This window comes from Danio rerio, chromosome 9, assembly GCF_052040795.2.
Source record: "Danio rerio strain M-AB ecotype USA chromosome 9, GRCz13ab, whole genome shotgun sequence".
NCBI classification, from domain to species: Eukaryota; Metazoa; Chordata; class Actinopteri; order Cypriniformes; family Danionidae; genus Danio; species Danio rerio.
Genome location: NC_141029.1, coordinates 39949795 through 39976560, shown reverse-complemented (window position 1 = coordinate 39976560; position 26766 = coordinate 39949795). Strand labels below are relative to the sequence as shown.

General features: G+C 37.6%; 2 protein-coding genes across 3 annotated transcripts in view; one reads left to right on the top strand and one right to left on the bottom strand.

The window, feature by feature from the left end:
* Positions 1–284: 284 nt before the first annotated feature.
* Positions 285–26766, bottom strand: part of cacnb4a (calcium voltage-gated channel auxiliary subunit beta 4a) — a 55991-nt gene continuing 29509 nt past the window's right edge. For both annotated transcript variants that reach the window (NM_001113519.2, XM_087266772.1), the window contains 12 exon segments: positions 285–1292; positions 4710–4895; positions 5446–5541; positions 5978–6129; positions 9359–9468; positions 9559–9617; positions 11913–11993; positions 12150–12169; positions 12536–12612; positions 15209–15336; positions 18644–18766; positions 18889–19005. In NM_001113519.2, coding sequence (NP_001106991.1) covers positions 1029–1292; positions 4710–4895; positions 5446–5541; positions 5978–6129; positions 9359–9468; positions 9559–9617; positions 11913–11993; positions 12150–12169; positions 12536–12612; positions 15209–15336; positions 18644–18766; positions 18889–19005 — 1413 coding nt within the window. In that variant the 3' untranslated portion in view covers positions 285–1028.
* Positions 15414–26583, top strand: LOC147835367 (uncharacterized). The gene is made up of 2 exons (XM_087268181.1): positions 15414–17449; positions 25581–26583. The coding sequence occupies exons 1-2, from the start codon at positions 17118–17120 to the stop codon at positions 25600–25602; spliced, it is 354 nt and encodes a 117-aa protein (XP_087124307.1). The 5' UTR covers positions 15414–17117; the 3' UTR covers positions 25603–26583.

The following is a 26766-nucleotide window of genomic DNA, read 5'->3' as shown; positions in this document are numbered from 1 at the left end:
TGTTTTTTTGATCACTCAACTCCAGGTATTCCAGTTCTACAGACAAAAAAAATTCAGTTGGCACAACTACAAAAAAGTTTTGTTAAAGAATAATTCACCTCTCCAGAACACTAATAGTCTTATGTTAACCCAACCTAATGTTTTTGGTATTACTGACAAATAATTTTAAGTCAGTGCAGCTGATTTTTTCAAAAGTTGAGTGAACAAGAAAAAGCGAAAGGGAATAGGGATTATGTTTTTTATTGTTGTACTGGTCTATATGTTTGTACAGTGCAATATTTTTCTTTTCGATTGTCTACAGAATAAACCATCATTACACAATGATTTGCCTAATTACCCTAACTCACCTAACAAACTATTAACCTAGTTAACCTGAACTTCAAGCTAAATACTAGAATCTTGAAAAATATCTAGTCAAATATTATTAGAAATGTGTTAAAAATCTTCTTTCCATTAAACAGAAATTGGAGGGAAAATAAACGGGGGGCTAATAATTCAGGAGGGCTAATAATTCTGACTTCAACTGTATATATCATCATTTGATGAAACAGTTTTGGCTGCTATGAAGCTTTTTGCTGCATACCTGACCCTGTCTGTGCAAATAAGGAGACCATCTAAAATAAAAGCTAAAAAAGGAAGAAACAATGCCGTGAATGCATTACACTTCCATTGGCTACTGATATCGTGCAAAAAGGCTCTGTGCTAATTGGCTGTTGGCACTGTTGAGCATTTCTTCATGCCTGCACTACTGTAGTTCAGGGTAAAAACTAACATGCCCCCTCATTAAGTCCTGCAAATTTGCTATTTTATCAGAAACTGGATGGACCAGGAATTATAGATCCCTCCACCAGGAGAGGATTTTATCTTAACTCCAGCTGATAAAATCAGCACGCAAACATCTGCTTTACATGGAGTGACCGGACACTTGGAGTTTGCTTTTAGATAAGATGGCCCGTACTTGTTTACCTGTGCTGGAGTGAACACAATGCACTGACTTTCCAGAAAGGATGTACACAATATTGTGATGTTTAGAGTCTGTGGCGTGAATCGTTGCTGTAGCCGCCTGGAGAGCCCCGGTTGCGGTGGGGTTTGTAGGCGTCTGGGTAGGGATCATGGTAGTCCTCTTCTACCAGAGGGTAGTGGTCGCGACTCTGCTGGGAGCTGGAGGACAGCCGGTTGTGGGTCTTCTTTTGCCGCTCGTTGTTGTGGTAGTTTTCATCAGATGTCATCAAGCTGCGCCGCTCCATTGGAGAGTTGTCGGTGATGTGATTGCTGTTTTTGTTTCTTTGGCTCTGTTAAAAGTTCACAGATAAAAAATTGTAACACTTTACAATAATGGTCTATTAATTAGTTATTTACTAAAATGAACAAACAATTAGTAATACATTTATTACTGTATTTATTCGTCTTTGTTAAAGTTAGTTGATGTTATTTAGGTTAAATCATGCTAGTTCATGTTGGCTCACAGTGCATTAACAAATGTTAACAAGCACAACTTTTGATTTTAATAATGCATTAGTGAATTATGAACTACAGTATGACTATTAATTATTTACAAGATTATCCATACTTAGTAAATGTTTGTAAATACATTAACTAACATAATGTAATGGGTCATAATTAGATTTGATTAGATTCAACTTTACTGTGATTACACAAGTCCAAATACAAGGCAGCGAAATGCATTTTAGGTCTAACCAGGAGTGCAATAGCAGCAAGTGCAGAATATATCTATCCATTATAAGTGGAATTATAGAAATCTATGGGTAATATTTACAGATGAATGTACTACGAACATAATATACAAGTTGTATTAGCAAGAATCAGACATTTACAAATAGATGAACATACTGTTTAGGCTGCTATTAATAATCAGGGATATGCAAATAGAAAGGAACATAATGTACAGCTTGGTATTTGCTGTAAACAGGAATTACAAAGAGATATTTAGATATATTCTTGTCTTTTCAAGTCCATACAGATCGCTGGAGAGCTATAAATCTGCCATCAAAATAACTACAAATCCTGTCATGCACCTCACACACACCTGTTCCAGTTTTCTATTGATTACACACTCACAGCTGGGAGCTGCTCAAGGACTGATTTCACAGTCAATATATACTGATCAGTTTCACACACTGTGCTGAGTCTTGTTATACTGTTTGTAGGGTTGGGCGTTGTCGACCAATTTGGCATCGTGCGATGTCTAATGTGAAACATTGCGATGGACGATGGCATCATCGTCGTAGGCAGCGGTGAATTAATTAGTTACGAATAATTAATTAATTCATAACAAATTACTTATTTGTAGCCTACCGTTTCAACTACCTGACCCGCATGGTCTTTGTTTTACCCATAACCAAATCATAAACAAATAAAGATAAGTTACACACCCATAACCACTTGTCAATCACTTTTTTCGCAGGACTGTGGGATGCATAGATCAGAGTGAGGCAGAGTGATCCGTGTCGTTATAACGGCGTCAACAAACTTGGTTGGTAAAAAACATGCACAACCAACAGAAACCAACCTAAAGTATCTGAGGTTTTTGCTTAAACTACTAAGTACAAGCGTGAAGGCGAAAGATTGAAGTAGTGTACTGACACTGTCACACATTACCTGATAGATTCAAAAGGCCGAAGAGTCATTAGATAGAGACAAGATGAATTAAATATCTTGTTCAACAACTATAGTGAGATGCAATCCAGTGGTAACTGGTAAATATTTGATAAACTGTCCGATGTGCACTGCTCTCTGGGCTAACTGCTGGAGCTCAGATGCTGCAGCACATGACAGAGTGTTTGTGTGTGTGTGTGTGTGTGTGTGTGTGTGTGTGTGTGTGTGTGTGTGTGTGTGTGTGTGTGTTTAGTCACATGATGTGTGTTTTCAGCAGTATAGTGTGGATGGAGATCTTTTCAGAAAGGCTGGATGAAATGCCAGTGTGGACGTGGATCGTTTTTGTACTAAAATGCCTTCATTAGTGTAAACGGGGCCTACGTGTGTATTTTTCGCGAGTGGGTTGCTGCTGCGACGGGGGCAGGGTTGAGGATGGCGATGCCGGCTCAGCATCGTGATGTCTATCGGGCATCGGTGATGGACGATGGCATCTTCTATCGACCTAAAACTAACTGTTTGCGAACATTATGACACTTTCCTGTGTCTAGCCTAGTCTTGTTTTGACCCTTTGCCTTGTTCTCTCGTTTTGATTCCTTGCTACCTGTACCGGCCATTTGCCTGCTTGTGACCATGATTTTGGATTGCCTGCATGTACATGTTTGCTTCTGGGTTTGAATGTTGCCTGCCTGACCACTCTTGTAATAAAATACACGTGGCTCCTCAACTCCTTTGTACAGCGTTCCTCACGCGTTACATTTCTAAATTGTTACTGTGGAAATATAAATGTATATAATCTAGTTTCAAATGATCGATAATCTATATATAACTAAAAAGTTGTATTCTTTTATTTTTAATTATCTAATTAATTATAGACAGGGTGTAAGAAACATTACAAACATCTGGCTTCCTAAGCACTGGCTGAGCCAGTGTCTTACCAGCGTCTTAACGACGGTGCCTTTGTCTTCAGTTGATCATTTCAGGCCAAAGAAACCCTTTTGTTGATAAACTTATGTGGTCAGTGGTTTGGCAAGTTTATTCACCTACCTACCTACTTCATTTGCATGCTTTGTTAGCCATCTCCACCTAGCCCCTCCCCTCCTCCTAAAACATATTATAGACTAATTTTAAGACTTGCTCACAGACTTATGATAAAACTCGCAGACTGCAGATCTGTAAGAGACTCCTGAAAGGCTCTTGCAGACTCATGGACTTCGTGAATGACTACAGATTAACCAACACATCTCAAGAAAGGAATTCTGCTTGTTATCAAGTCTCCTGGACTGGGTTCTCTCTTCATTTATCATTTATTTGTTTCCAACACTGACAAAATTGTCCAGTGGCAAAAAATATGACAGTTTATTCCTGTGAGATGTTCTGTAAAGACCTCCAAAGATGGTGTTTATAAAAAGAGCTACCCAATATATTGAAGTCTAATTGATATTCGCAAAAGGCTTTGCTAAACAATAAATGAAAATGTATTGTTCCTGACTAAATATTTTTTATAAAAGGATTAATCTACACTAAAATAATACATTGACTATAGAGTTTTTTTTTTACATTTGATTATTCAATGTATGTACCTGTAAGTTTTCCAACATTCTTCAGAATGTATATTTTTTGTGTTTAAAAGAAGAAAGAAATGTTTAGGACCACACTGTGACAAATGCTGGCATTTTTGGTTGCCAGTAATACTGTAAAATTTACAAGTCCACTGTAAATTAACAATTACTATTGTGCTGTAAAACTACAGTTGAGTAATTATTAATTTACAGAGTGATTGTACATTTTTACAGTATTACTGGCAAAATGAACACCAAAATTGGCAGTAATATGGTAAATTTTACAGCAATATCTTTACAGTGCACACAAGTGTGAGTAAACGATGAAAACATTTTAATTTCTGGGGTGAACTATCACTTTAAACCCAAATTAAATGCAGTATTCATTTCATTTGCATATTTATTCCCACATATTTATGTTGTTGTTTGGAATTTTGGTGGGATATATACTAAAATACAATGTTATATGGGTCAAAACGATAGAAACATTTACATTCTGAAAAATATTACAATTCTGGCTGTGTCTCGTCTCACCTGTAGTCCAGAGATGGCTGTGGGGTACGGTGAGAGTGCAGTGGAGCCCAGATTGCGGCCCAGCAGAGGGTTTAGTGGAGTGCTAAGGGAAGTGTGTGTTGCGCGCCAATAAGCCTCCAGATATTCAGATAGATGTTCACACGCATCCTCCAGCTGATTCTCATCCAAAATTATGTCAAACATCTCCTGAAATGGTGCAGGAACAACAATGCAATCCGAGTTAGTGATACATCACATCCTAAACTCATCCTCCGTCCAACCTTATCCCTCCTTTTTACTACACTTTTCACTATTGAATCAAACAGTAATGGAATTTTTTGGGTAACATTGTCCTGCTTTATATTAGCATCCAAAGGCTTGTAGAGAGTCTAGAATTTTATTTTAGTTTGAAAGAAATTATTACTTGTATTTAGCAACCATGGATTAACATAATTTGCAGTATTTTAAATCAATGCTGTTCTTCTGAACTTGTGATGCATCAAAGCATCATGAAAGCTGCACAAGTATTTTCAACATAAGTGGTAGTAATACATTCTGTTAACTGAGAACAAAATGAGCATCACAAGACGCTGAAGACTAGAGTAATCTCTGATGAAAACCCTTCTTTCCCATCACACAAATATTAGTATACTATTTCATTACTAATATTATATAAATTTCCTTGTGCTTTTAAATACATAATAGCTGTTTTAAATTTGCAATTTTTGTATATATTGTGTACATATTGGATACTCACTGGAGGGCACTGAGCTAATTTGTCTGCTGCCACCAGTTGTACATTTAAATGCTTGCTCTGAGACTTTCCTCTTGATTTAATCAGCCGTTGTAATACCTGTAAGCAAACACACCAAAAACACTAAAGATCTTCAAGCAACACCCCACTTTTTTTTGGAAATAGGCTAATTTTACATGTCACAGAGAGGTAAAACTGTTAAGTTTGACTATTTTTGAATCCATTTGGACAATCTCCGTGTCTGATAGGAGCACTTTTAGCTTAGCATAAATCATTAAATCGGATTAGACCATTAGCATGTTCTTTTCCATGTCAATAAGGCTTGAAACTGTACTCTCATTTCAGCTTAATGAAGCTAAAAGTGCCCTCACCAGACTCAGAGATCAGCTTAATGGTTAAAAAAAATGGTAAAATTCAACTGTTTAACTCTAGGGGAGATGTAAAATTAACCTATTTCTAAAAAAACTGCAGTGTTCCTTTAAAGAAATGCAAAATGGGATGTTAAAATATTTCTTCGATTAATGAGCTTTGTTACCTTGGGAGAAGACACTTTAACATGGACAATAATGGGAGCTAAAGAAGTCTTGATGAGCTGGGCAGGATGGTTGATCGTGTCGGCATCGAGAACAACCAGCTGAAGGGATCTGGCCAATTCAAAGATCCGCTCGATCTCACTCTGAACCTCCGCTGTCAGAAAGAGGAAACATTCAGCATGAACAGACAGATTTAATAGTAAACATGTCTAACATTTAAAGGTGCAGTACGTTTTTAAATTTTCTAAAGTATAAAAACACCATAATATGTTTGCAGATATTTAAAGGGTCACGAAACACCAAAACACATTTTTTGAGCTGTTGACAGTCAAAAATATGTGTCCCACACTGCTAAAAACACTATTAGGACACCTATATTTCACTAAAAAGTGTAAATTGGTTGTTTTTGCGTTATTTCAAGCAAATTCGTACTTCCGGTTTGAAACGAATTTTTGAAGCTGCGTCACGGCCATGACATAATAGCGTTGTATTCCAGCATCCAGACTGGGCATCTGTGCCAGAGTGTGTCTTATTACGTCTTACAGTATGATGCATTAATGCATGAGTAAGGCTTGGTTCAAACCAATCAGCGCGCTGTATTGTGCAACTTCATTAATATTCATTACTGTCATAGTGTATAGACGGCAGAGACGCCACGTTGTATTGGCAAAACAAGCGTGAAGTGTTGCTTTTATAGTTTGTTGCAGTGAAGTTTTGTTTTCATTTTCTCTCTGTGAGAGCGCAGCTGGCGTCACGTGAGGATTAACAGTGTACGCGACGCGACAACTATAACTTATGTGTCTAAGGAGGATTATTGTTTACCTGAGAGCTGTTCTCATCTGCAAACGCTGAGATCCGGACTCGTTTGTAGTCTCCTCTAAATAAAGACGCGGCTCTAGTAGATTGTCCTGTCTCTACAGATTTGGTAAGTGGGCGACCAGTACTCTTTGTTCAGTTCGTATTTTATTCGTATCAAACAAACTATTGCACCGAGTGTAAACAAGTTAGCACTACAACCAAACAATAACCTCGTGTTGGATTTTGTGACTGGAATAACACACGCGGCTTTCTGACACTACCTGCCGTGTGCATCTAAGTTTCCGGGAAATGCTGAGTTTTTTTTCTCTCATTCGCCGTGCGGTATCAAACATTGCATGAAAAATACACGCTTAGAGCAGTTCCTCGAATCAAATATCACGTTTGTCGCGAGGGACATGAATGAATTCCCTGAATGAAAGAGCCAAACTGCAGTTAAAGTCCACCATTTAATAATTTGGCAAATAATTCGACTACATATGTCCATGTAAACACAGTCACTTTGTCCACTATGGTTGTGTGTTTTGACTCTGAAATTCAGCGCGCCCAAATAGACACTCCCACACCAAGCCTCTTTTCTTCCTCCGACATTCTCCCCTAAACAGAGCTGGACACGCCCACTTTTCTGACTTTTTCCAAAGTAGAGGTGTGAAAACACCCTGCTGAAACGAGGGGGTTTCATGGCCCTTTAAGAAACATACTAAGTGACCATACTGGATGATCTGAAAAACAATGCTAAAGTCAGTTATTCATTCTTTATTCCTTGAAAATGTGTTTCAGGTTGGACTCTTTGCAACTCCGCCCACTGCCAATTTACCCAATTTTATTTTAACAACCTGGTTGCATTGATGAAAAACACAATGTATTTCATTTCAGTCTTGAAGGTGGCCTCAATGTATGCAACCACTGGAAGAGAGTAGCAGTCTCAAAATTAAACCTTGAGGTGGTTTTTAATTAGCAAAAAATACTAATACTACAAACGTAAACATTAGCTGAGCAGCTTACAGTGTAGGGCTCGATCATCAGGCAAGCTCGCTTATGTTTGTGCTGTCAATCTGGCAACCTGCGTGTGTGTTGAGTTGTCGAAGTAGGGGCCAGGTGAAAAATATTTTTAATTTCTACCTTCAATACAGGCTCATTGCCAGGGCGGGTTCCGGTTGTTCGAAAGACCCACCCCCACTGACAAAGTCCAGAATTTGGCTCCTACGTGAGCTCATTTTTCCCATTTTTGACTACAATGCCATCATAAATAGTGAAAATAACCATTAGAAGAAGGCTTTAAGACAAATTAATTTTAATTATTCAAATGGCCAAATTCTAACTGAGGAAAGTTGAATGAGCTGGCCAGTTTGGTATTTGCCTATAATCTACAGTTTTTCAATTTAAAACAATTTTTAACATATTCCTCATAGTTTTTTTAATGATTTCTAAAAATTATTTAGTATTTTAAAAAATGTAATTAGTATCTTATTTTTATTCAAAATGCTAGTCTCATAACATTCTAACATTCTTTATTACAGTTTACAGATTAAATGCACATTTGTAAATATATACTTTGTAAAATAGTAGGTCTATTGTAAACAAAAAAAATTGTAGGAAATATTTTCGGATCATAAAAAAGTGTGGTCACCATCTGACAAGCTAATCCAGCAAAGTTTAAACCAGAGATGCCCAAATTAGGGCCCGTGGGACAAAATTGGCCCATGGTAACCTTTGATTTGGCCCACCATCCTATATGAAAAGAGAGGGCAAATAATCGGGATGGTTTTGAGATTGTCAATTTAAATTTATTGTAAACCTTTTGTTTTATTGTTAAAAGCTAACTGAAATTAAATGGCGTAAATGAATCAGATTTTGTTTAAATGTACATATAGTCACCCGACAAACCAGAGACTTTGGTGAGCAAATCAAGTGAAAGGCAGATTCTGCTTGACTGGTATATTCAGCATTGAACTTCACTGTCTGATAAATGTGATAAGTTAATATACAGTAAGTATCGTTTTAAAAGTTACTCTGCATTAGATGATGCAGTTTAAAGTAATGTTTCCTGTTTATTTTGAAATATTATGAAATAAATTAGAAAATGACCCATAGCAACTTTGATGTGATATAGTTTGATTACCTTTGGCCTGTGGCTCTAAATGATATTTAGTTTTTGGCCCTTCATATGAAAAATGTTGGGCACTCCTGGCTTAAACCTTATAACTGACTAGAAATAACTGCAAAAAGATCCACTTTTTGAGAAAAAATAACCACCCCTTTCAGTAGGCTGGGTCCGGGCCTGACATATTTTGAATTTGGACTGCAAAATCAATCCTACATACTAAACCTTTAAGCAATATTCCTTTGTGGATTTTTTTTTCTCCAGAACATGAAAGAAGATACTCCAATGAACAATACGATGGAACTGCAACTGAAACTGCTTGGTTACAACCATTCTTCAAAATATCATCTTTAGTGTTCCACAGGCTTATATTGAGATGGGTAACAGGATTATTCCTCTTTAACTGACTTGCAATCATTTATATATAATGCCATAATGGCAACTTAAACAGGAGGTGTCATACCCAGGTTGGATCTGGTGTTGGATCTCTCAATGATGGCTCTCTTACTAGGGTTATTCAGGACAGATCTCTTGGCTAAAGAGATGTCTGCAGTTACTCTAGTGATTGATATTCTGAAAAAGAGGTAAAAAAATGGGGTGACATCTACCATATAGAGAGGGAAAGTATTAAAACTACACAATATAATAGGAGATGTCCCTCACCTGCCTTCAAACCTGTGTTTCAGAAAGTCAAAGAGGGCTTTCTGCATCATATCTGTCACCTGTGTGAAAAAAACACAATTGTTTTTATTGGAAAGAATGATTGAGAAACAGAAGGAAATATTTCATTTAATTCAACAGTGTTTAATTCAACAATAATGTATGTTCTGTCTTAATATTTGCAGGAAAGTACCAGTTGACATATGTGTGCGTAATGAGCTCAATCAAACTCCGTTATCATCTACTCTGTTATCGTCAACTCCGTTATCATCAACTCCGTTATCATCAACTCTGCTATCATCTACTCTGTTATCATCTACTCTGTTATCGTCAACTCCGTTATCATTAACTCCGTTATCATCAACTCTGTTATCATCTACTCTGCTATCATCTACTCTGTTATCATCTACTCTGTTATCGTCAACTCCGTTATCATTAACTCTGTTATCATCAACTCTGTTATCGTCTACTCTGTTATCGTCAACTCAGTTATTGTCAATTCTGTTATCATCTACTTTGTTATCGTCAACTCAGATATCGTCAACTCTGTTATTGTCAACTCCGTTATTGGCAACTCCAATATTGTCAATTCCATTACCCTCAATTCTGTTATCATCATCTCCGTTATCATCAACTTCATTGACGTCAATTCTGTTTTCATCAAATCTGTTATCTTCAACTCCGTTTCTATCAATTCTATTATCATCAAATCCGTTATTGTCAACTCCGTTATCGTCAACTCTGTTCTCGTCAACTCCTTTATCGTCAACTCCATTATCGTCAATTCTGTTAACGCCAACTCCATTACGATCAACTCCATTATCGTCAACTCCATTATCGTCAACTCCATTACCGTCAACTCCGTTACTGTCAAGTACGTTATCATCAATTCTGTTGTCAACTATGTTATTGTCAACTCTGTTATCGTCAACTCTGTTCTGGAAGATTCTGTTACCGTCTACTCACTTACGTCAATACTGTTATCCTCTACTCCATTAACATCTACTCCGTTATCATCTACTCTGTTATCGTCAATTATGTGATCGCCTACTCTGTTCTCGTCTACTCCATTATCGTCAGTTATGTGATTGTCTACTCCATTATCGTCTACTTCATTATTGTCTACTCCATTATTATCTACTACCTTATCATCAAATCTGTTATCGACTCTACTTTGTTATTGTCTACTACCTTATCGTCAACTCCATTATCATCAACTCCGTTTTTTGTCAATTCTATTAACATGTACTCCTTTTACGTTAATAATGTTATTGTCTCACCCGTTATCGTCTACTCCTTTATATTCAACTCCGTTATCTTCAACTCTGTTATCGTCAATTCTGTTATCGTATACTACTATACATCAATACTGTTATTGTCTACTGCCTTATTGTCAACTCCATTATCGCCAACTCTATTATCGTTAACTCTGTTATCATCAACTCGGTTATTGTCAACTCCTTTACTGTCACCTCCATTATCGTCAATACTGTTATTGTCTACTCTGTTATCATGTACTCAGTTATTGTCAACTAAATTATCGTCAACGTTGTTATCATCAACTTTGCTATCGTAAACTTTGCTACTGTCTACTCCATTATCATTAGCTTTAAAAGGTTTAACAATAAGTTAAACAACAATTTGTAAAAAGAAATCAAACATTCCCTTTAACATTTAAGCATTTTGCATTATTTTACACTAATAATAGATTCAGTTTACTATAAATTATACAATGTCTTTCCAATTTAGAAAAAAATGCTTGGAATGTACCCGCAATTCTGAGTCATATGCATTCACCCATAGCCCCTTCGTCATAAGAGAAGTGGTTGAAAGTGTATAGATTTGAACATCAGTTGTAAATGGGAGTGTATATCTATCTCCCTTGTCCAATTGGGATTCAAACCCCCAAAACACATCTTAATAGCAGGTGAAAACAGGCTCTTACATTCACAAAGCAGGTAATATCTGAAAGGCATAACAGGAGCCCTTTAAATATTTAAACATGAGCGTTTAGCTTCCGCTGATCAATCCTGATATACACTCCAAAGGGCATGCCTTGAGATTTAGCCTCTAGTATTCAGATGGTGCATGCTAACACACTTGTCACGCTGATTTTTGAGATGGTGGTTATGTTTTTCCCCTCTGTTTCTAATTTCAAACCGTGCTTTATTTTTTTGAGACTGGCATGTTGTACCCAGAAGGTTGTTGCCTTGGCAACTCTGCTCGGAGATGATGACTGCTATTCAGTGACAAACCGACATCCCCTTTCACTCGCTGCTTAAGAAGAGATGCCCTGGTTACCATGTCTAAATATACACACATACATTCACACACCATAGGGAATGGGGGAGGCCTACCTCGTATCCCTTTAGTGATGGGCCAACTAGCACCACCGGCCTCATGGAAGGAACCACATCATATGGAGGAATGTGCTCAGCCTGTAGTATAACGGTGGTTTAGATGGGGGACAATATGCTGTCATGCAGTATGTTTGCACTAGAGTAACCTCATGCTGCGTGAACACTGCAATGACTTAAAACATCTACAGTAGAGCTGTTTTAATAGAATTGACAAATGTAGAGCGATTAACTCACCACTTTCTGTTTCTGTTTACCTGTGATGATGAAAAGAGGATGTTTACAATCAGCCAAAAAAACAGAGAGATGATTAACAATATGGATATACAACGATAATAATGTTGTTATTACAATTATTATTGATACTGCTCTTTAAGTCAAATATAATTGACTATAAATTAATAAATAAAAAGACATACTGCATTATAATTTCATTGTTCACTAAAAATGCACTAAAAATAATATAATCTCTTCATAAAAATTTAATGAGGTGCCATATGCTTAGATAGCATTACTAAAGGAGCACTTTTTTTGCACTAATGAAGCCATTAATCTAGCCATTAATGGAAAATAGCCATTAATTCCTTAATTTCTATAGAATCAGCCTAAAATCAGAAGCTGACCTGCAGAAGCAGGGTTGGGCTTGAATGTGCCTGACACCATTTCACCCAGACTGGAGGAGGAGTTTCCACTGGACTTCCTGTAGGGGCAGAGTAAACAACAGAGCATGGTGTCAATTAACGTTTTGTGCAACCCAGGCTCATTCTGATTACGTACCCCTAAATACATTTCTGGAGATAGCCAATTACGTCCCAGGAAGTATGTTTTTTGCAGTTTTTGTTTTTGTGAATCCAGCAGAGGCTGCTGTGTATGCTTTTTGAGATCTCAAATTTCTCTCGAGAATGTCATTTGCGCCTGCTTTTCTCAAATAAATTCACCAGAGGCCGCTGTCCACTGACTGACTGACTGACTGACTGATCAACTGACCCACCCTTCTCCTTCCCTAAACCCAACTGATGTTTTCAAACGCACTGATTGAAACCACCCATCTACTTTCTCTAAACGCAACCAACAGCGTTAAAAGCAATCCAGGATAAAAAAAAAGCCTTTGCGGCAGCTGGATTTTTTTTTCATGTTTTCAGATTTTACCACATTATCACCTTGTTTTTTACTTGCTTTTTTTTGGCTTTTGTTTTGTCTTGCTTGCTTTCTGGAACCGTTCTTTGCCAGACTTGAAACCTGTCATCACTGTCAACTCCGCTCCACAGCGGAAAAGCCATCCATACAGACATGGCCGTAAGAAAAAAGGGCATGTGCTCTGCACAGATTAATCCCTACCTGTGCACATGCTTGCAAATGGAGGTAAGCAGTCAGCTGTTAAGAGCAAAAAGGAACAACATCATAGTGCCCTGTATCGTTCGTTTTAAAGACGAAATGTAGCCATACAGTACGTACCTCTGGCTACATCATTCACAATCTCCAGAAATGTATATAGAGCTACATTTGTTGGTTTTGTGCCAAACACAGGTAAATATATACTGTATATGGCAAACCAGCAGTGTTCACACATGCATTTACTACACAAATATACTTCATTAAAATGTACACATAGACCTAGACCTATATCATCTATATGCTATAAAACTATAGGTCTATATATAATAACTAATATCTGATTGTAACTTTAACTTAATTTGATTGTAATGCAATAATGTGCACCTTCTGTAAAGTTGCTTTGAAGCAATAATTATTGCAAATGCGCTCTACAAATAAACTTGAACTGAATTGAATCTGTCAAATGAAATGTTTGTCACTTTGTAGTTTTTTATGGTAACCTGTAGATTGTGTGTGTATTATAACTGTAAATTGAGTGTATTATTATTATTACTAAAGGTATCTGTTTTGATTAGATCATAAACAATAAAAAAATAAATGTTTTGTATACACAGAATTATATTTTACATATCACCTACTAATTATAAAATAGTTTCAAAACCAAAATCTGACATTGCATGCGTAGTTGGATGTCAGTTATCATCACAGAAATAAATTATTAGTAATTTGTCATTTTTTATAAAAAATTGTATTCAATATAATGTTGTGGCAGTACTATTAAAGGGATAGTTATAAACTTTAAACCAAGAATTATAATCTCTGTCATCATATACTCACCCTTGACTTTTTCCAAACTAGTTTGAGTTTTTTGTCTTGTTGAACACAAAAGAGGATATTTTGAAAAATTATGAAATCCTGTAACCACTGACTTTCATTCATTTTCTTGTCGGCTTAGTCCCTTTATTAATCTGGGGTCGCCACAGCGGAATGAACCGCTAACTTATCCAGCAGGTTTTTACGCAGCGGATGCCCTTCCAGCCACAACCCATCTCTGGGAAACATCCACACACACATTCACACACACACACTCTACGGTCAATTTAGCCTACCCAATTCACCTGTACCGCATGTCTGTGGGGGAAACCGGAGCACTCGGAGGAAACCCACACGAAGGCAGGGAGAACATGCAAACTCCACACAGAAACGCCAACTGAGCCGAGGTTGAACCAGCGACCCAGCAACCTTCTTGCTGTGAGGTGACAGCACTACCTACTGCCCCACTGCCTCATCCCACTGACTTTCATCACAGGAAAACATGAACGTCTATGAAAGTCAATTGTTATCAGTTTCCAACATTCAAATGTAATTTTTGGTCATTTAAAAAAAACCACCAATATGTTTTGATGTAAACATCTTGGTCATTGTTACTGTATTTGAGATTCTAGAAACATTAATTTTTGGTTTGTATATTTAAGAAAGAGACATTACTTAAGTTTAAAATGCATTTGTTGTTAACACTGTGAGAGAGAGGTGAGGCATGACTACTGTATGACTCAACACTGCTAATCACTGCCATTGAGAGACAACGAATCTCATTCAAAGGCTTTATGTGTCATTTCAATAAACTCCAACAACTATGACCGACCATGCCCGGTATAATAAAGGACATGGCACTAGTTCATGAATAAACACCCTGGCTTGTGATCTATATGCAACATATAAATATTATTTTAATAAATACATCTGTTCAATAAATCTGTTTTGTTTAAATGCACCAATGACATTGCCTATATTCACTGAGAAATGGATCAAAATATTCATTTTCCCAACAATTATTATCCAATCATAGTCTCTTATTTGCTTGTCAAAATTAAAAAAATCGACTTTTTTGGCCAGGAAGTAATATATATATTTTTTGAACACATTATTTGACAGTGTATTCTCTTTTTGATTGGTCTTACCCATGGAAACGGCCTCTTTTTTGGTCTTGCTGTAAGCGAATGTTTTCCAGTTTTAAGGGACTGGGAATGAATCCGATGTCACAACCTTCCTTCACCAGTCGGCCGATCCACCAGTCGTTGTTGTACTTCTATTAAAATAAATAGACAAACGTGTTAAATCTGCTAGATTGTAGATAAACGGAGTCACATTTTTCTGTTTAAAATAGAAATCACAATTCCACCACATAATCTAATTTGTTGCAACACTTTCTATTATTATTACATTACTATTTTAAAAATCAGTTTAGATGAATCAGCATTTTTGAAGAATATATTGAATTAATTTTTCAGTGACATAAAATGCTTCCACCTACAGGTCTAACAATATTGGAGCAGATGTGTGTGTGTGTGTGTGTGCAAGCCTGAATATGTAGTCCATAACATGGTGCATTTGTAGTTCATGTGAAAGGGAGTGTTTTAGTGATCTCAGGTTGTAGATCGCCGATGATCATAACAAAACCACATATTGGCTATATGATTTAGAAAGAAAAGGTGTGATATCGCTCAGAGAAATTTAGGATAATAAGGAATTGGTCTGAAATGGTGCTGCTGCTTTGATTTTTGGTTCACATCAAGGACAGAGACTTGCAACTGCTAATATATTCACAGATGTGCTGTCTGAGAATATAACACACTGTTGCTGCAAACATACATAAACCCCCAGAGCAGATATATAAACAGGTTGAACTGAGGTGGAGGAGGGTTTCTGAAAACAATGTTAAGGAGGGCACTCATTGTTGAGGAGGACGCTCAGATGATGGCACTAGCCAATCATTAGAGCTTTGTAGTTTGCAGCAGATTGGATATGACTTATCAGCCTGTGCACCCAATAGAGTTTCATGACACAACTTTGTATTTATATAACCTTCATCTGAATCCTCAACTGAAGCCATCAACACCACATCAACCACATCAACAAAGACCGAACCATCTCCTCACACAGCCATCAACACCTCCAGCCATCTTCCTCTCCCCTCTGAACTTCAGATCAGTGAGGATAGTGTGCGTCAGATCTTCAGTAAACAAAAGAAAAGGAAAGCACTAGGCCCAGACGGTGTTTTACCAACCTGTCTGAGAACCTGCGCTGACCAGCTGGCTCCCATTTTCTCACAGATCTTCAACAGATCACTGGAACAGCGCAGCTTTTCCATCCTGCTTTAAGCGCTTCACTATCATCCCAATCCCGAAGAAGCCAAAGATCACAGGACTCAATGACTACAGACCTCTTGCCTTAACAACTTTGGCCATAAAGTAAATCGAAAGACTGGTGCTAGCATATCTGAAGGACATCACTGGACCCCTGCTTGACCTCCTACAGTTTGCCTATAGAGCAAACCAGTCTGTGGATGACGCAGTCAACATGGGACTGCATTATACCCAACAACATCAGGATAAACCAGGGAACTACGCAAGGATTCTGCTTGTGGACTTCAGTTCGGCCTTTAACACCATCGTCCCATCACTACTCGAGTACAAACTGACCCAGCTCACTGTTCCTAGCTGTCTGTCAATGGATCACCAGCTTTCTGACAGATAGACAACAGCTAGTCAGAATGGAAAAAAATCACATCTGACAGCCGCACCATCAGCACTGGTGCCCCCCAGGGATGCATTCTCTCCCCACTGCTCTTCTCCCTGTACACCAACGACTGCACTGCAAAAGACCCCTCCATCAAGCTCCTGAAGTTTGCAGAAGACACTACTGTTATCGGCCTCATCCGGAACAGTGACGAGTCTGCATACAGACAGAAGGTGGAGCGGCTGGCTTTATGGTGCAGATACAACAACCTGGAGATGAACACGCTTAAAACAGTGGAGATGATAGTGGACTTTAGAGAGAAACCCCCCTGCACTACCCCCACTCACCATCATGAACAGCTCTGTGGCTGCAGTAGAGGCATTCAGGTTCCTAGGCACAACCATCTCTCAGGATCTGATGTGGGAGATTCACATAGACTCTATTGGGAAGAAAGCCCAGCAGAGACTGTACTTCCTTCGTCAGCTGAGGAAGTTAACCCTGCCACAGGAGCTGCTCGTACAGTTCTACTCTACCGCATCCAATTCATCCTCTGTACTTCAATCACCGTCTGGTTTGGCTCAGCTGCCAAAACCGACCTCTGAAGACTACAGCGAACAGTTCGGACTGCTGAACGAATCACTGGCACTACCCTTCCTACACTTCAAGAACTGTACTCTTCCAGAGTGAGTAATAGGGCTCGCAAAATCACTCTGGATGAATCGCACCCAGCACACAACCTGTTTGAACATGAAAACACTAGCTTCATGCCATCTTAATGTCTGGGGGGCTTTTTTCAGTTTATTCATGACAATTTGTATTTTTTTTATAATGGTGTTATTATTAGCAGTATTATTTATTATTTGCATATTTATATTTGTTTTAATAAAAGTAAGTTTATATTTGTCCACCTCTTGGGTTTTGGAGACATATGCATGACCATATGGGGCATAAGAATAGGACGTGTGATATAACTCAGTTTTTTGACCACACTTTGCTATTATGGTTAATTTATTTGCTTGCTGGAAATTAGAACTGAATTTAGAAATAGTTTTGAGACATATCTTCAAAAGTAAAGTAAAGTAAAGAGTTAGAAGTAAAGAGGCCGAATGGAGGAGGCTCATTCTTTATCCTTGCGCAGAAGGTTTGTTTAACAGTTTTCTCGCTAGTCAAGCATTCAGCTTTTCCATTCACTTTTTCCACTTACATAGTACGCCATGTTTATAGCAAAGACGTCATGGTGTGACTCAACTAACTCTTAAAGGGAATGGAAGATCAGAAACTCTGATTGGTTTATGCTCAAAACACACCCATAACTCATTAACAGAATAAGCACAACCCTGTTAGATCATCCGCCGGGGCGAGAGTGCTAACCACTGAGCCACCGTGCTGCCTCTTATGTGTTGTTTATATGTACAAAATATGTTTAGAATTTATAACTAGAAAAACAGGAAATTATCTCTTGTACTTTTGTTAATTAAATAAAGTTAAAGGCAATGAACAAATCACAGAATCTTCATTACATTAATATACAAAACTGTTTCAGAATCGAGGATATATATTTTCTATAAGTGGAGACAGCTTATTATTAAAGGGATAGTTCACCCGAAACGGAAAATCCACTCATTAATTACTCATCTTTAAGTTGTTTCAAACCTGTTTGACTTTCTTCCTTCTGCTGAACACAAGGAAGATATTTTGAAGAAATCTAAAACCATTGACTTCCATAGTATTTGTTTTTCCTACAATGGAAGTCAATTGGTTACAGGTTTCTAACATTCTTCTAAATATCTTCTTTATAAGAATAAAGATACTCATAAAGGTTTGGAACCACTTGAAAGTGAGTAAATAATAATTTTTTTAACTATCACTTTAAATACCTCCTTGATGTGAAGAAAATCTTTAGCATCAAAAGAAATGGCTGTGCCAGCGACAGGAACATCTTCATCCAGGGCACCGCAGTAGCTGACGTTTGTCCTCACAGCAAAGGCCACCGCTTTGGCCTGAAACCGATTTAAAGCACATATCCAAAAACAGAATTAAAGTGTGGTTTCAATTACCCCAAATATGGACTTTGAGCAAGCAGATAATGCATGTGTAATGGCTCTGGTTTAAACAGTCAGACCTTTGCCCTCTCCAGTTGAACGGTGGCCTGCTGTTCTTTCTCCTGCCGGCCGCCTTGCTCCTCATCCAAAGAGACATCCGAGTCAGATGGTCTGCTAGTGTAGGAATCGGCGGAGCCCTGCACACACGTAATGAATACCTCAATTTATTGCCATTCCCGGAGAGTCAACCTTTAAAAAGTATAAAAACAATCCCATGAATCCTAAAACATGATTTAGAGTGAGTGTGTGCTGCAGCAAACAAAGGACGCGTGGGAGGAATAGGCTCTACTTTCCTCTTGCTTTTCAATACTGACACACTTTTGCAGGGTAATTTTCTAAATGGGTTATGTCAGTGTTAAAATGATTCGTTTTAAATAACTCTACATTGCATCGTATCAAGCAGAGGCTGATAGGTTTGCTAATCTCACACGTTAAAGGGCTAGAAAAAAAATTGTATTATGTAAACCCTAATAGCGCAGAAAGTCTTAAAATAGTAGCAGCGGTAATAGTGAAGTGACACGTTATTATCGAAGAGAATGTGGTAAGCATGAATGGCTTTATAGGCTATGGAGTTTAAATGATTGGAAGAAAAAAGCATACTGTATTTAATTATGCATCACTGCTGTATTTCTTCAAGCACATAATAAAAAACAGTCCTGAATTACACTATTCTGTTTGTGTTTTCTGCATTATAGTAATCATATTACAAGATTACCAGACATTTAAATTCTTTCAAAAATATTTCCACAATATTTCCACAAAAAAACACTTTTTTTTTTTTTACATTTTTTGATTTCTAGTTTGTTTCGCAGTGATGTAAAGTAACAAATTACAAATACTCCAACTACAGTAATTGAGTAGTTTTTCTCAAGAATTGTAATTCACTGAGCAGTTTTTAAAATGTGTTTTTTTCCTTCCCTTGAGTACATTTTTAGTGCTGTTTCGGTTTTACTCCACTACTTTCCTTCAACCTGCAGTCACTACTTTATTAGTCACTACTTCTTGTTTTTGAGGGTTACAAAAATGAGACCTCCGATTTAGATTCCTGTCTAATCAAATCGCACATAGAAGGTAAATCACATCATGATGAACAACCTCAAAACATGAGCGATTTATAATTGCAGCAAACTGTTTGGAAGCATTAAAATTGTCCAAGAAGATGTCCAAAATCTTGGCATGCATTGTCCCAGAGACTGTTTAGATGCATGTCACTGATGAGAAGATGACGGATGTTTACTGTATGATGACTGAAAAGGCCTTAAACGTCCAGCAGGCACAAGACGTCAACATGACATCAGATTGATGTTGTACCCTAACGTCATGGCGACGTTTTATTTTGTTTGGAAATGAAAATCAGGTTAAGGTCAGAACTCAACATCAGGCTGCGTCAATGTCCAACAACCAACCTAAAATTAACCAAATATCAACGTTTGATGATGTTACAACTTGACGTTGTGTGGACATTACCCACTATGACGTCTATTAGATGTTGAATTTTGGTTGTCATACCTAACGAATAAATGTCAGTATTTGATGCCAATATGATGTTGGCTTAAGATGTTGGCTCGGCATTGGTCACTTTCTAGCAAAACCTGAAGTTAACCAAACATCAACCTAACTTGAAGAAGTTATTAAAAATCAGAATGACTTTTTTCTTTAGATGCTGGTTATACAATGAATTTTGGTCAACTTTTATATTTTATTAGACATTTAGTAAGATATCTTAAAGTGTATTTTAAAGGCTTAACTGGGTTAATTAGGCTAACTATGCAAGGTAAGTTAATTAAGCAAGACATTGGAGAAAAGGGCTTGGTTCTGTAGCCAATCAGAATTTTTTTTGAGGGGACTAATAATATTGGCCATAACATTAATAAAAGGTTTTTGCCACAATAAAAGAAATACGACTTTCTCCAGAAGAAACATATTACGTTATTATTAATAACCATATTAAAGAAGATACTATGAAAACATCCTGCCTCTTTTAAACATCATTTTAAAAATGATAATTAATACTTCTTTTAATAACAGACTAATAATTTTGCCTTCACTCCTGTATCATAGAGTATATTGTTTTTACTCTATTTACAATATAATAAATGCAACCTTGGAAAGCATAAGAAACTATCAAAACATTTTTTTTAAATCTTATTGACTCCTTACAAAGCTATTAAATGATGGAATTCAAAAAGCAAATAAAAAAGGCAGTGAAAAAGCACAGCTTGAATCGTGAGGACCCTGAAATGATGAATTCAGAGTTAAAATCCTTTCGGACTGTTCATACATTATCACAGAGAGGCGACAAGGCAGATGTGATAGTTATGAAAGGCAGTCCTGTTAGAGTACAGCAAACTGTTTTAATGCTTACTTTACAGTGCTTTTATAGCTGAGAAATGCAGTCGACTGAACATGTCAAGTGTTGATGGAAATATAAAAAGAAATGGATCAAACCCAAAATATTAAAGTTGACATGTCATAATTAGAAATATGATGCCTTAGTTTCTTCACAGAGCTTATAGAGAATATATAATCTGCTTTATATGAGCAAATATCTTAATAAAAAATCTTAATAGTATCAAAAATGTCACAAACTGTCCTCATATTAACAAAAATATGCAAATATACTGGCTTTCTTACACTTGTGTTTATTTTAAAAGCCTTTATAGAGAATTACTTCACCAAAGTTAAAGGTATATATTTAGTCATTTATTTTACTCAAATGGTGGAGAACTACCCAAAGCGCAGATCTTTTTAGAAGTAGCATATATATCAGATAATAATCCCATCAAGTAAGATGAGTTATGGAGGAGTCTGTCTAAAAACAGAATGACACTTTATTGAGAGCGAGAGATGCATTGATTGCAAGAGCACATGTGCTTTGATCTCCTAATCAAAAGACTGCTCAAAGCCAACAGATGCCTTGAAGTTTCATCTACTGTGCAGTTGTGTCCCATAAGAAAACATCCACTAATTCTTTGTATCTCGGCAGTTCAGTTGGTCAGCCTCTGACACTGCTGCTTCTTTCACCTGTAATTATTTCAAACGCACTAAAAATGGTAAAACTGATCAGAATCTGACAAAGTTCTGCATTGCTTTAACCCAACATTGGGTCAAATATGGACAAAAAAAGACACTGAGGTAAAACAATCCAACATTTTTGAGTCAACTATTGAATAACATCATTCCTCATTAAATTAATTCACTAACATCTAATTTCATTGTCTACCGTTTATCCGGGGCGAAGTCATGAGGGTAGCAGTCTCAGGAAAGAACCCCAGACTTCCCTTTCCCCAGACACTTTCTTCAGCTCCTCCGGGGGAATCCTGAGGTGTTTCTGGGCAAGCCAAGAGACATAGTTCTTCCCCGGGGCATTCTCCCAGGGGGACAAGCCTGGAACACCTCCCAAAGGTAGGCGTCCAGGTGGCATCCAAAACAGATGCCCAAGGCACCTGAACTGGCTTCTCTTGATGTGGAGTAGCAGCTCTACTCCGAGTTCCTCCCGGGTGACAGAGCTCTACCTTGGGTGAGAACTCTCGTCCAACCTGGAGATGACAAACCACCTTTTTTCGTTAGAGCAACATAAAACAGCAGAGATGAAAATCCTGTGATCCCTGAAGCAGACCCCCTCCAGCCCTAGGCTGCGCCTAGAAATTCTATCTATAAGATAGAACCGAACATACAACATGCCAGAGTCAAACATTCACTGGGAACAAGTCTGATCACTGCAGACATTGCAAACCAAACTTCATACAGGCTCTTAACAGAGCTCTTCCGACCCCATACTCCCATAGCACCCCCCACAGAATGCCATGAGAGACACTGTCAAATGCCTTTTCCAAGAACACAAAACACATGCAGACTGGTTGGGCATACTCCCATGAATCCTCTAGGACCCTAGTGAGGTTATAGAGCTGGTCCAGTGTTCCACGAACCGGATCCGAGGTTCAACCATCAGCCAGATCCTCCTCTCTAGTACCCTGGCATAGACTTTTACAGGGAAGCTGAGAAGTTTGATTGGAACACACCCACTGGTCCCCCTTTTTAAAAATGAGAACAACCACTCCAGTTGCCCAGTCCAGACGTACTGTCCCAGATCACCATGTGATGTTGTAGAGACAGGCTGCTTCGCCACTGCTGAGCTTTCAAACTACCTAAGTGACCTTTAAAATACTCTAAAATAAAAATGAACAACACCTGAGTTAGAAATCGGAGTCATAAAACCTTTTACAAGTTATTAAACACATTAAAATGTCATTGTGTATTGACCCTTTCACAAGACTGTTATGATTCACATAACTGTTATGATGTTATGTTTAACGGTCAACGGCATCTAAAATCCCTAAAAGTTATAAATATTTAGATTTTTTGCACTTGTACATGCATTTATGTATGTAATTATTATAATATCTTTGCATCAAATTACAAAAAAAATTAATTACTGCTTGTGCGAGGTGTTTCTAATGCAGAGTCTATGAATTTGACAGTGTCCTTTCTTCTGGCTGCCATTATCAGTCTCACACTATTTTTTTCCTTTTTCTGATAGTCTTGATAACACCAACATGGCATTTTTATTTTATTATTTCACCAAACAGGATGGTAAAATAATATACTTTCGCATTCACTGAGCTCCAAGTTAACCCAACTATGAAGACTTCCGTCACTAAGAAATCCAGAAACATGAAAAGGGTCCGTTATATCCATTGTGTACAATACATAATAAGTTTATTTATCTTTTATGTTCCAATCATAATATTTACAAATTAATTTACTAATATTCTTTAAAGTCCACATGAAACCAAATTTATGTTTACTTTGTTAGTGTACAATTTTAGTCTTAAGATAAGCAATTAATACATACAAGTAAATCCCCTGTTTAATGCACTGTTTGGGTATACTTTAATCAAAGTCTAAGCATTTGCAGTGGCTCTGGAATGGCAGTCCTTCTCAAATGATGTCAGTTTGCCACAAGCAAGATATAAAAACATATAAAGCACAAAAAATTAAATCCCTGCCTCTTCTCAATGTTACATTTCAGTTGGGAATAGGTTATCATTCAGAAATAAGTCTTTAAAAAGGAAAATAATAATGACGATTGTATTACTTAATGTACAATATTACATTACAAAACATTACATAAAGGTCACAACTGCCAAAAAAGGTAACATCAGTGTATCCCCTGATGTGGTTTGACAGGTGATGCCCATGTCTGTGTTTTCTGTGCTGCTGACTCCTTTTGGCTGAAGCAGTCGGATGTTGTTACCATCACTAGAGCTGTAAAATATACACTGCCTCTCACTTTTGCAGAGATCACCTACTATAAAAGAGACTGTGCTTCTCCCAAACTAATAGAGGGATGAACTGACAGAACAAAAATAGACTAACAGAAAAAAATGAGTGTTTCAATAGGACCCACCAAGCAATTACATGCTTAATAGACAAACATAGACAAACATAGACATCTTAGCTAAAACAAGGCTAAATATGTTTTTTGTTTTTTTATAAAAAAAAATTAATATATTACAATAGTACAAAAGCTAAATCAAATTCACCAATTTATTTCTGTCTATTTGATGACTAGTCTAGTTTTGGATGATTGTTAGATGTCTATTAGATTTTTACGGACGGCCCAAATAGAGCCTTGTTTTTAACCAAGATGTCTTTTAAACAAAAAATGATTGCTGGCTAACAGACATCTGTACTCAAGACCAACTGTGACAGAACGGGAAACAATATTCAATAGAGACAACAGCCTCAATAAAAAAGGGAAAATGATGATCAGGAGATGAAAAGCAGAGGATTTAGTTTCTTTGACATGGAGAGAGACAAACTGATTGTCATAATTATATTTCAACAATAATAATATCAAACTTGAACAGAAAACCATTCTTACAAATCTGGATTTGATCCTTTAAATGGAGTTAACTTGGCTGAACTACCTCACTTTGTCTTCATAACCAATCACCTACTCCCTAAAAACCTATTTAAGGTAGTCCAGCCCTCTAGCACTGTTCTTCTCGTTCTCTCGTACCCACCCTCTCTCGCTCCATTCCCTTGCTTCCTATTAACAAATCCTTTAACCTTCTCTTGCCTTCTAGGTTGAATCGGGGGGTCCAATCACTCTACCAAAATATTACAGGGACAGTACCCTCACTCCGAGTCTCTGGGCCTCATCATATGATGCCAAATCAACCTAGCTACCTATTAATTGTTTATCCTCTTTCTTCCCTTCCCCTTCATCCCACAGTTCTTTTACCATACCTTTTATCCCTACAATAAAGTCTGTCTCAAAGTGTGACGTGGTCCATGCTGGTGTAATGCAAGTTTACAGCTAATGGCATTTTTAGAGTCAAAGAAAAAAAAAATCATTAAGGTCTTTCATTCATTCATTCATTTTCTTTTCGGCTTAGTCCCTTTATTAATTGGGGGTCGCCACAGCGGAGTGAACCGCCAACTTATCCTGCACATGTCTTTGGACTGTGGAGGAAACCAGAGCACCCGGAGGAAACCCACGCAAATGCAGAGAGAACATGCAAACTCCACACAGAAACACCAACTGACCCAGCCAAGGCTCGAACCAGTGACCCTCTTGCTGTGAGGCGACAGCACTACCTACTGCGCCACTTTTCATTAAGGTCTTATGAAACATAATTATCAGTGTGTGCAAGACACTAAATTTACACTAATTTACAGTCTTATTATCACATTTAATTCACAGCATATTCACAAAAGACCTGTGAAGAGATGATCATAAGGTATCCACAGTCCTGGACCAGGCCATATCCTGAGCTGATGCTGTGGTCTTCATGGAGGAATGGAGTGCATGAGCCTGAATAATGAAAGACCACCGTGACAAACGAGTCCCTGCATTGATCCTGTGGGCCAGCCTGACCTCCCACTGGTGCCCTACTCACACATGCAGCTTCTCCACAATGGACGTCCAGCTTCTCCGGCGCCTAGATTGCAGCTCCACACAGGACGTTTGGCCAGAAGAATAATGGTCTTGCCCAACAAAGCCTAGTTTCTCTCAAGGTTTTTTCCCTTCACTTCATCAACTAGTGAATTTTTTTTCCTTGCCACTGTCACCACTGGCTTGCTTGGATCGGGACTTGTGGAGCCAACCCGTTATTTGGTGGATTTGTTCTTCAGTGTTTAAACATTCAGCAGTGAAATTTAAACCACGCTGAACTAAACTAAACTTCAACTCTGAAATCTAGACTTCATTAGAACTCTGTTAAGCTGCTTTGACACAATCTATGTTGTGAAAAGTGCTATATAAATAAACATGAATTGAATTGAAAAGGCCTTAAGGTATCATCAAGTGGAAGGTGAGTCGAAGATGGCAGAAATTTTTCTCCAGTCTCTTGCGTCTATGCAGCTCAGCACAAGAAGTTTGGCCAGAGGACAAAGGGTTGTGCCCAAACTGACACGGCTTTCTCTCAAGGATTTTTTTCTCTTCACTTTTGTTAATTGCTGAAGTTTTGTTCTTCGCCACTGGCTTGCATGGTTTGTGACTCATGGAGCTGTGCATTGGTGGATTTGCTCTTCAGTGTTTGTTTGGACTTTCAGCAATGAAAATTAAACCACTCTGAACTGAACTAAACTAAACTTCAACTTTGAAAACTGGCCTGATACAGTTTCAATCTACTAGAACTTAAACTACTTTGACAAAATCTACATTGAAAAAGTGCTATGGAAATAAAGATGAATTGAATTGAATTAAAAATTCAATTTCTGGGTGAACTATCTCTTTAAGCACAACATAATTAAGAACTTGGATCTTTAACAAGTCCATGCTAAAAATGAGCAATGGTGCTTAAGAATTAAGACAACTCTCATCTGTTATATTGGCCGAAATTCAAAAAGCCTTAAACAAAGAGTCCAAACAAAGATGAAAGGCTGAA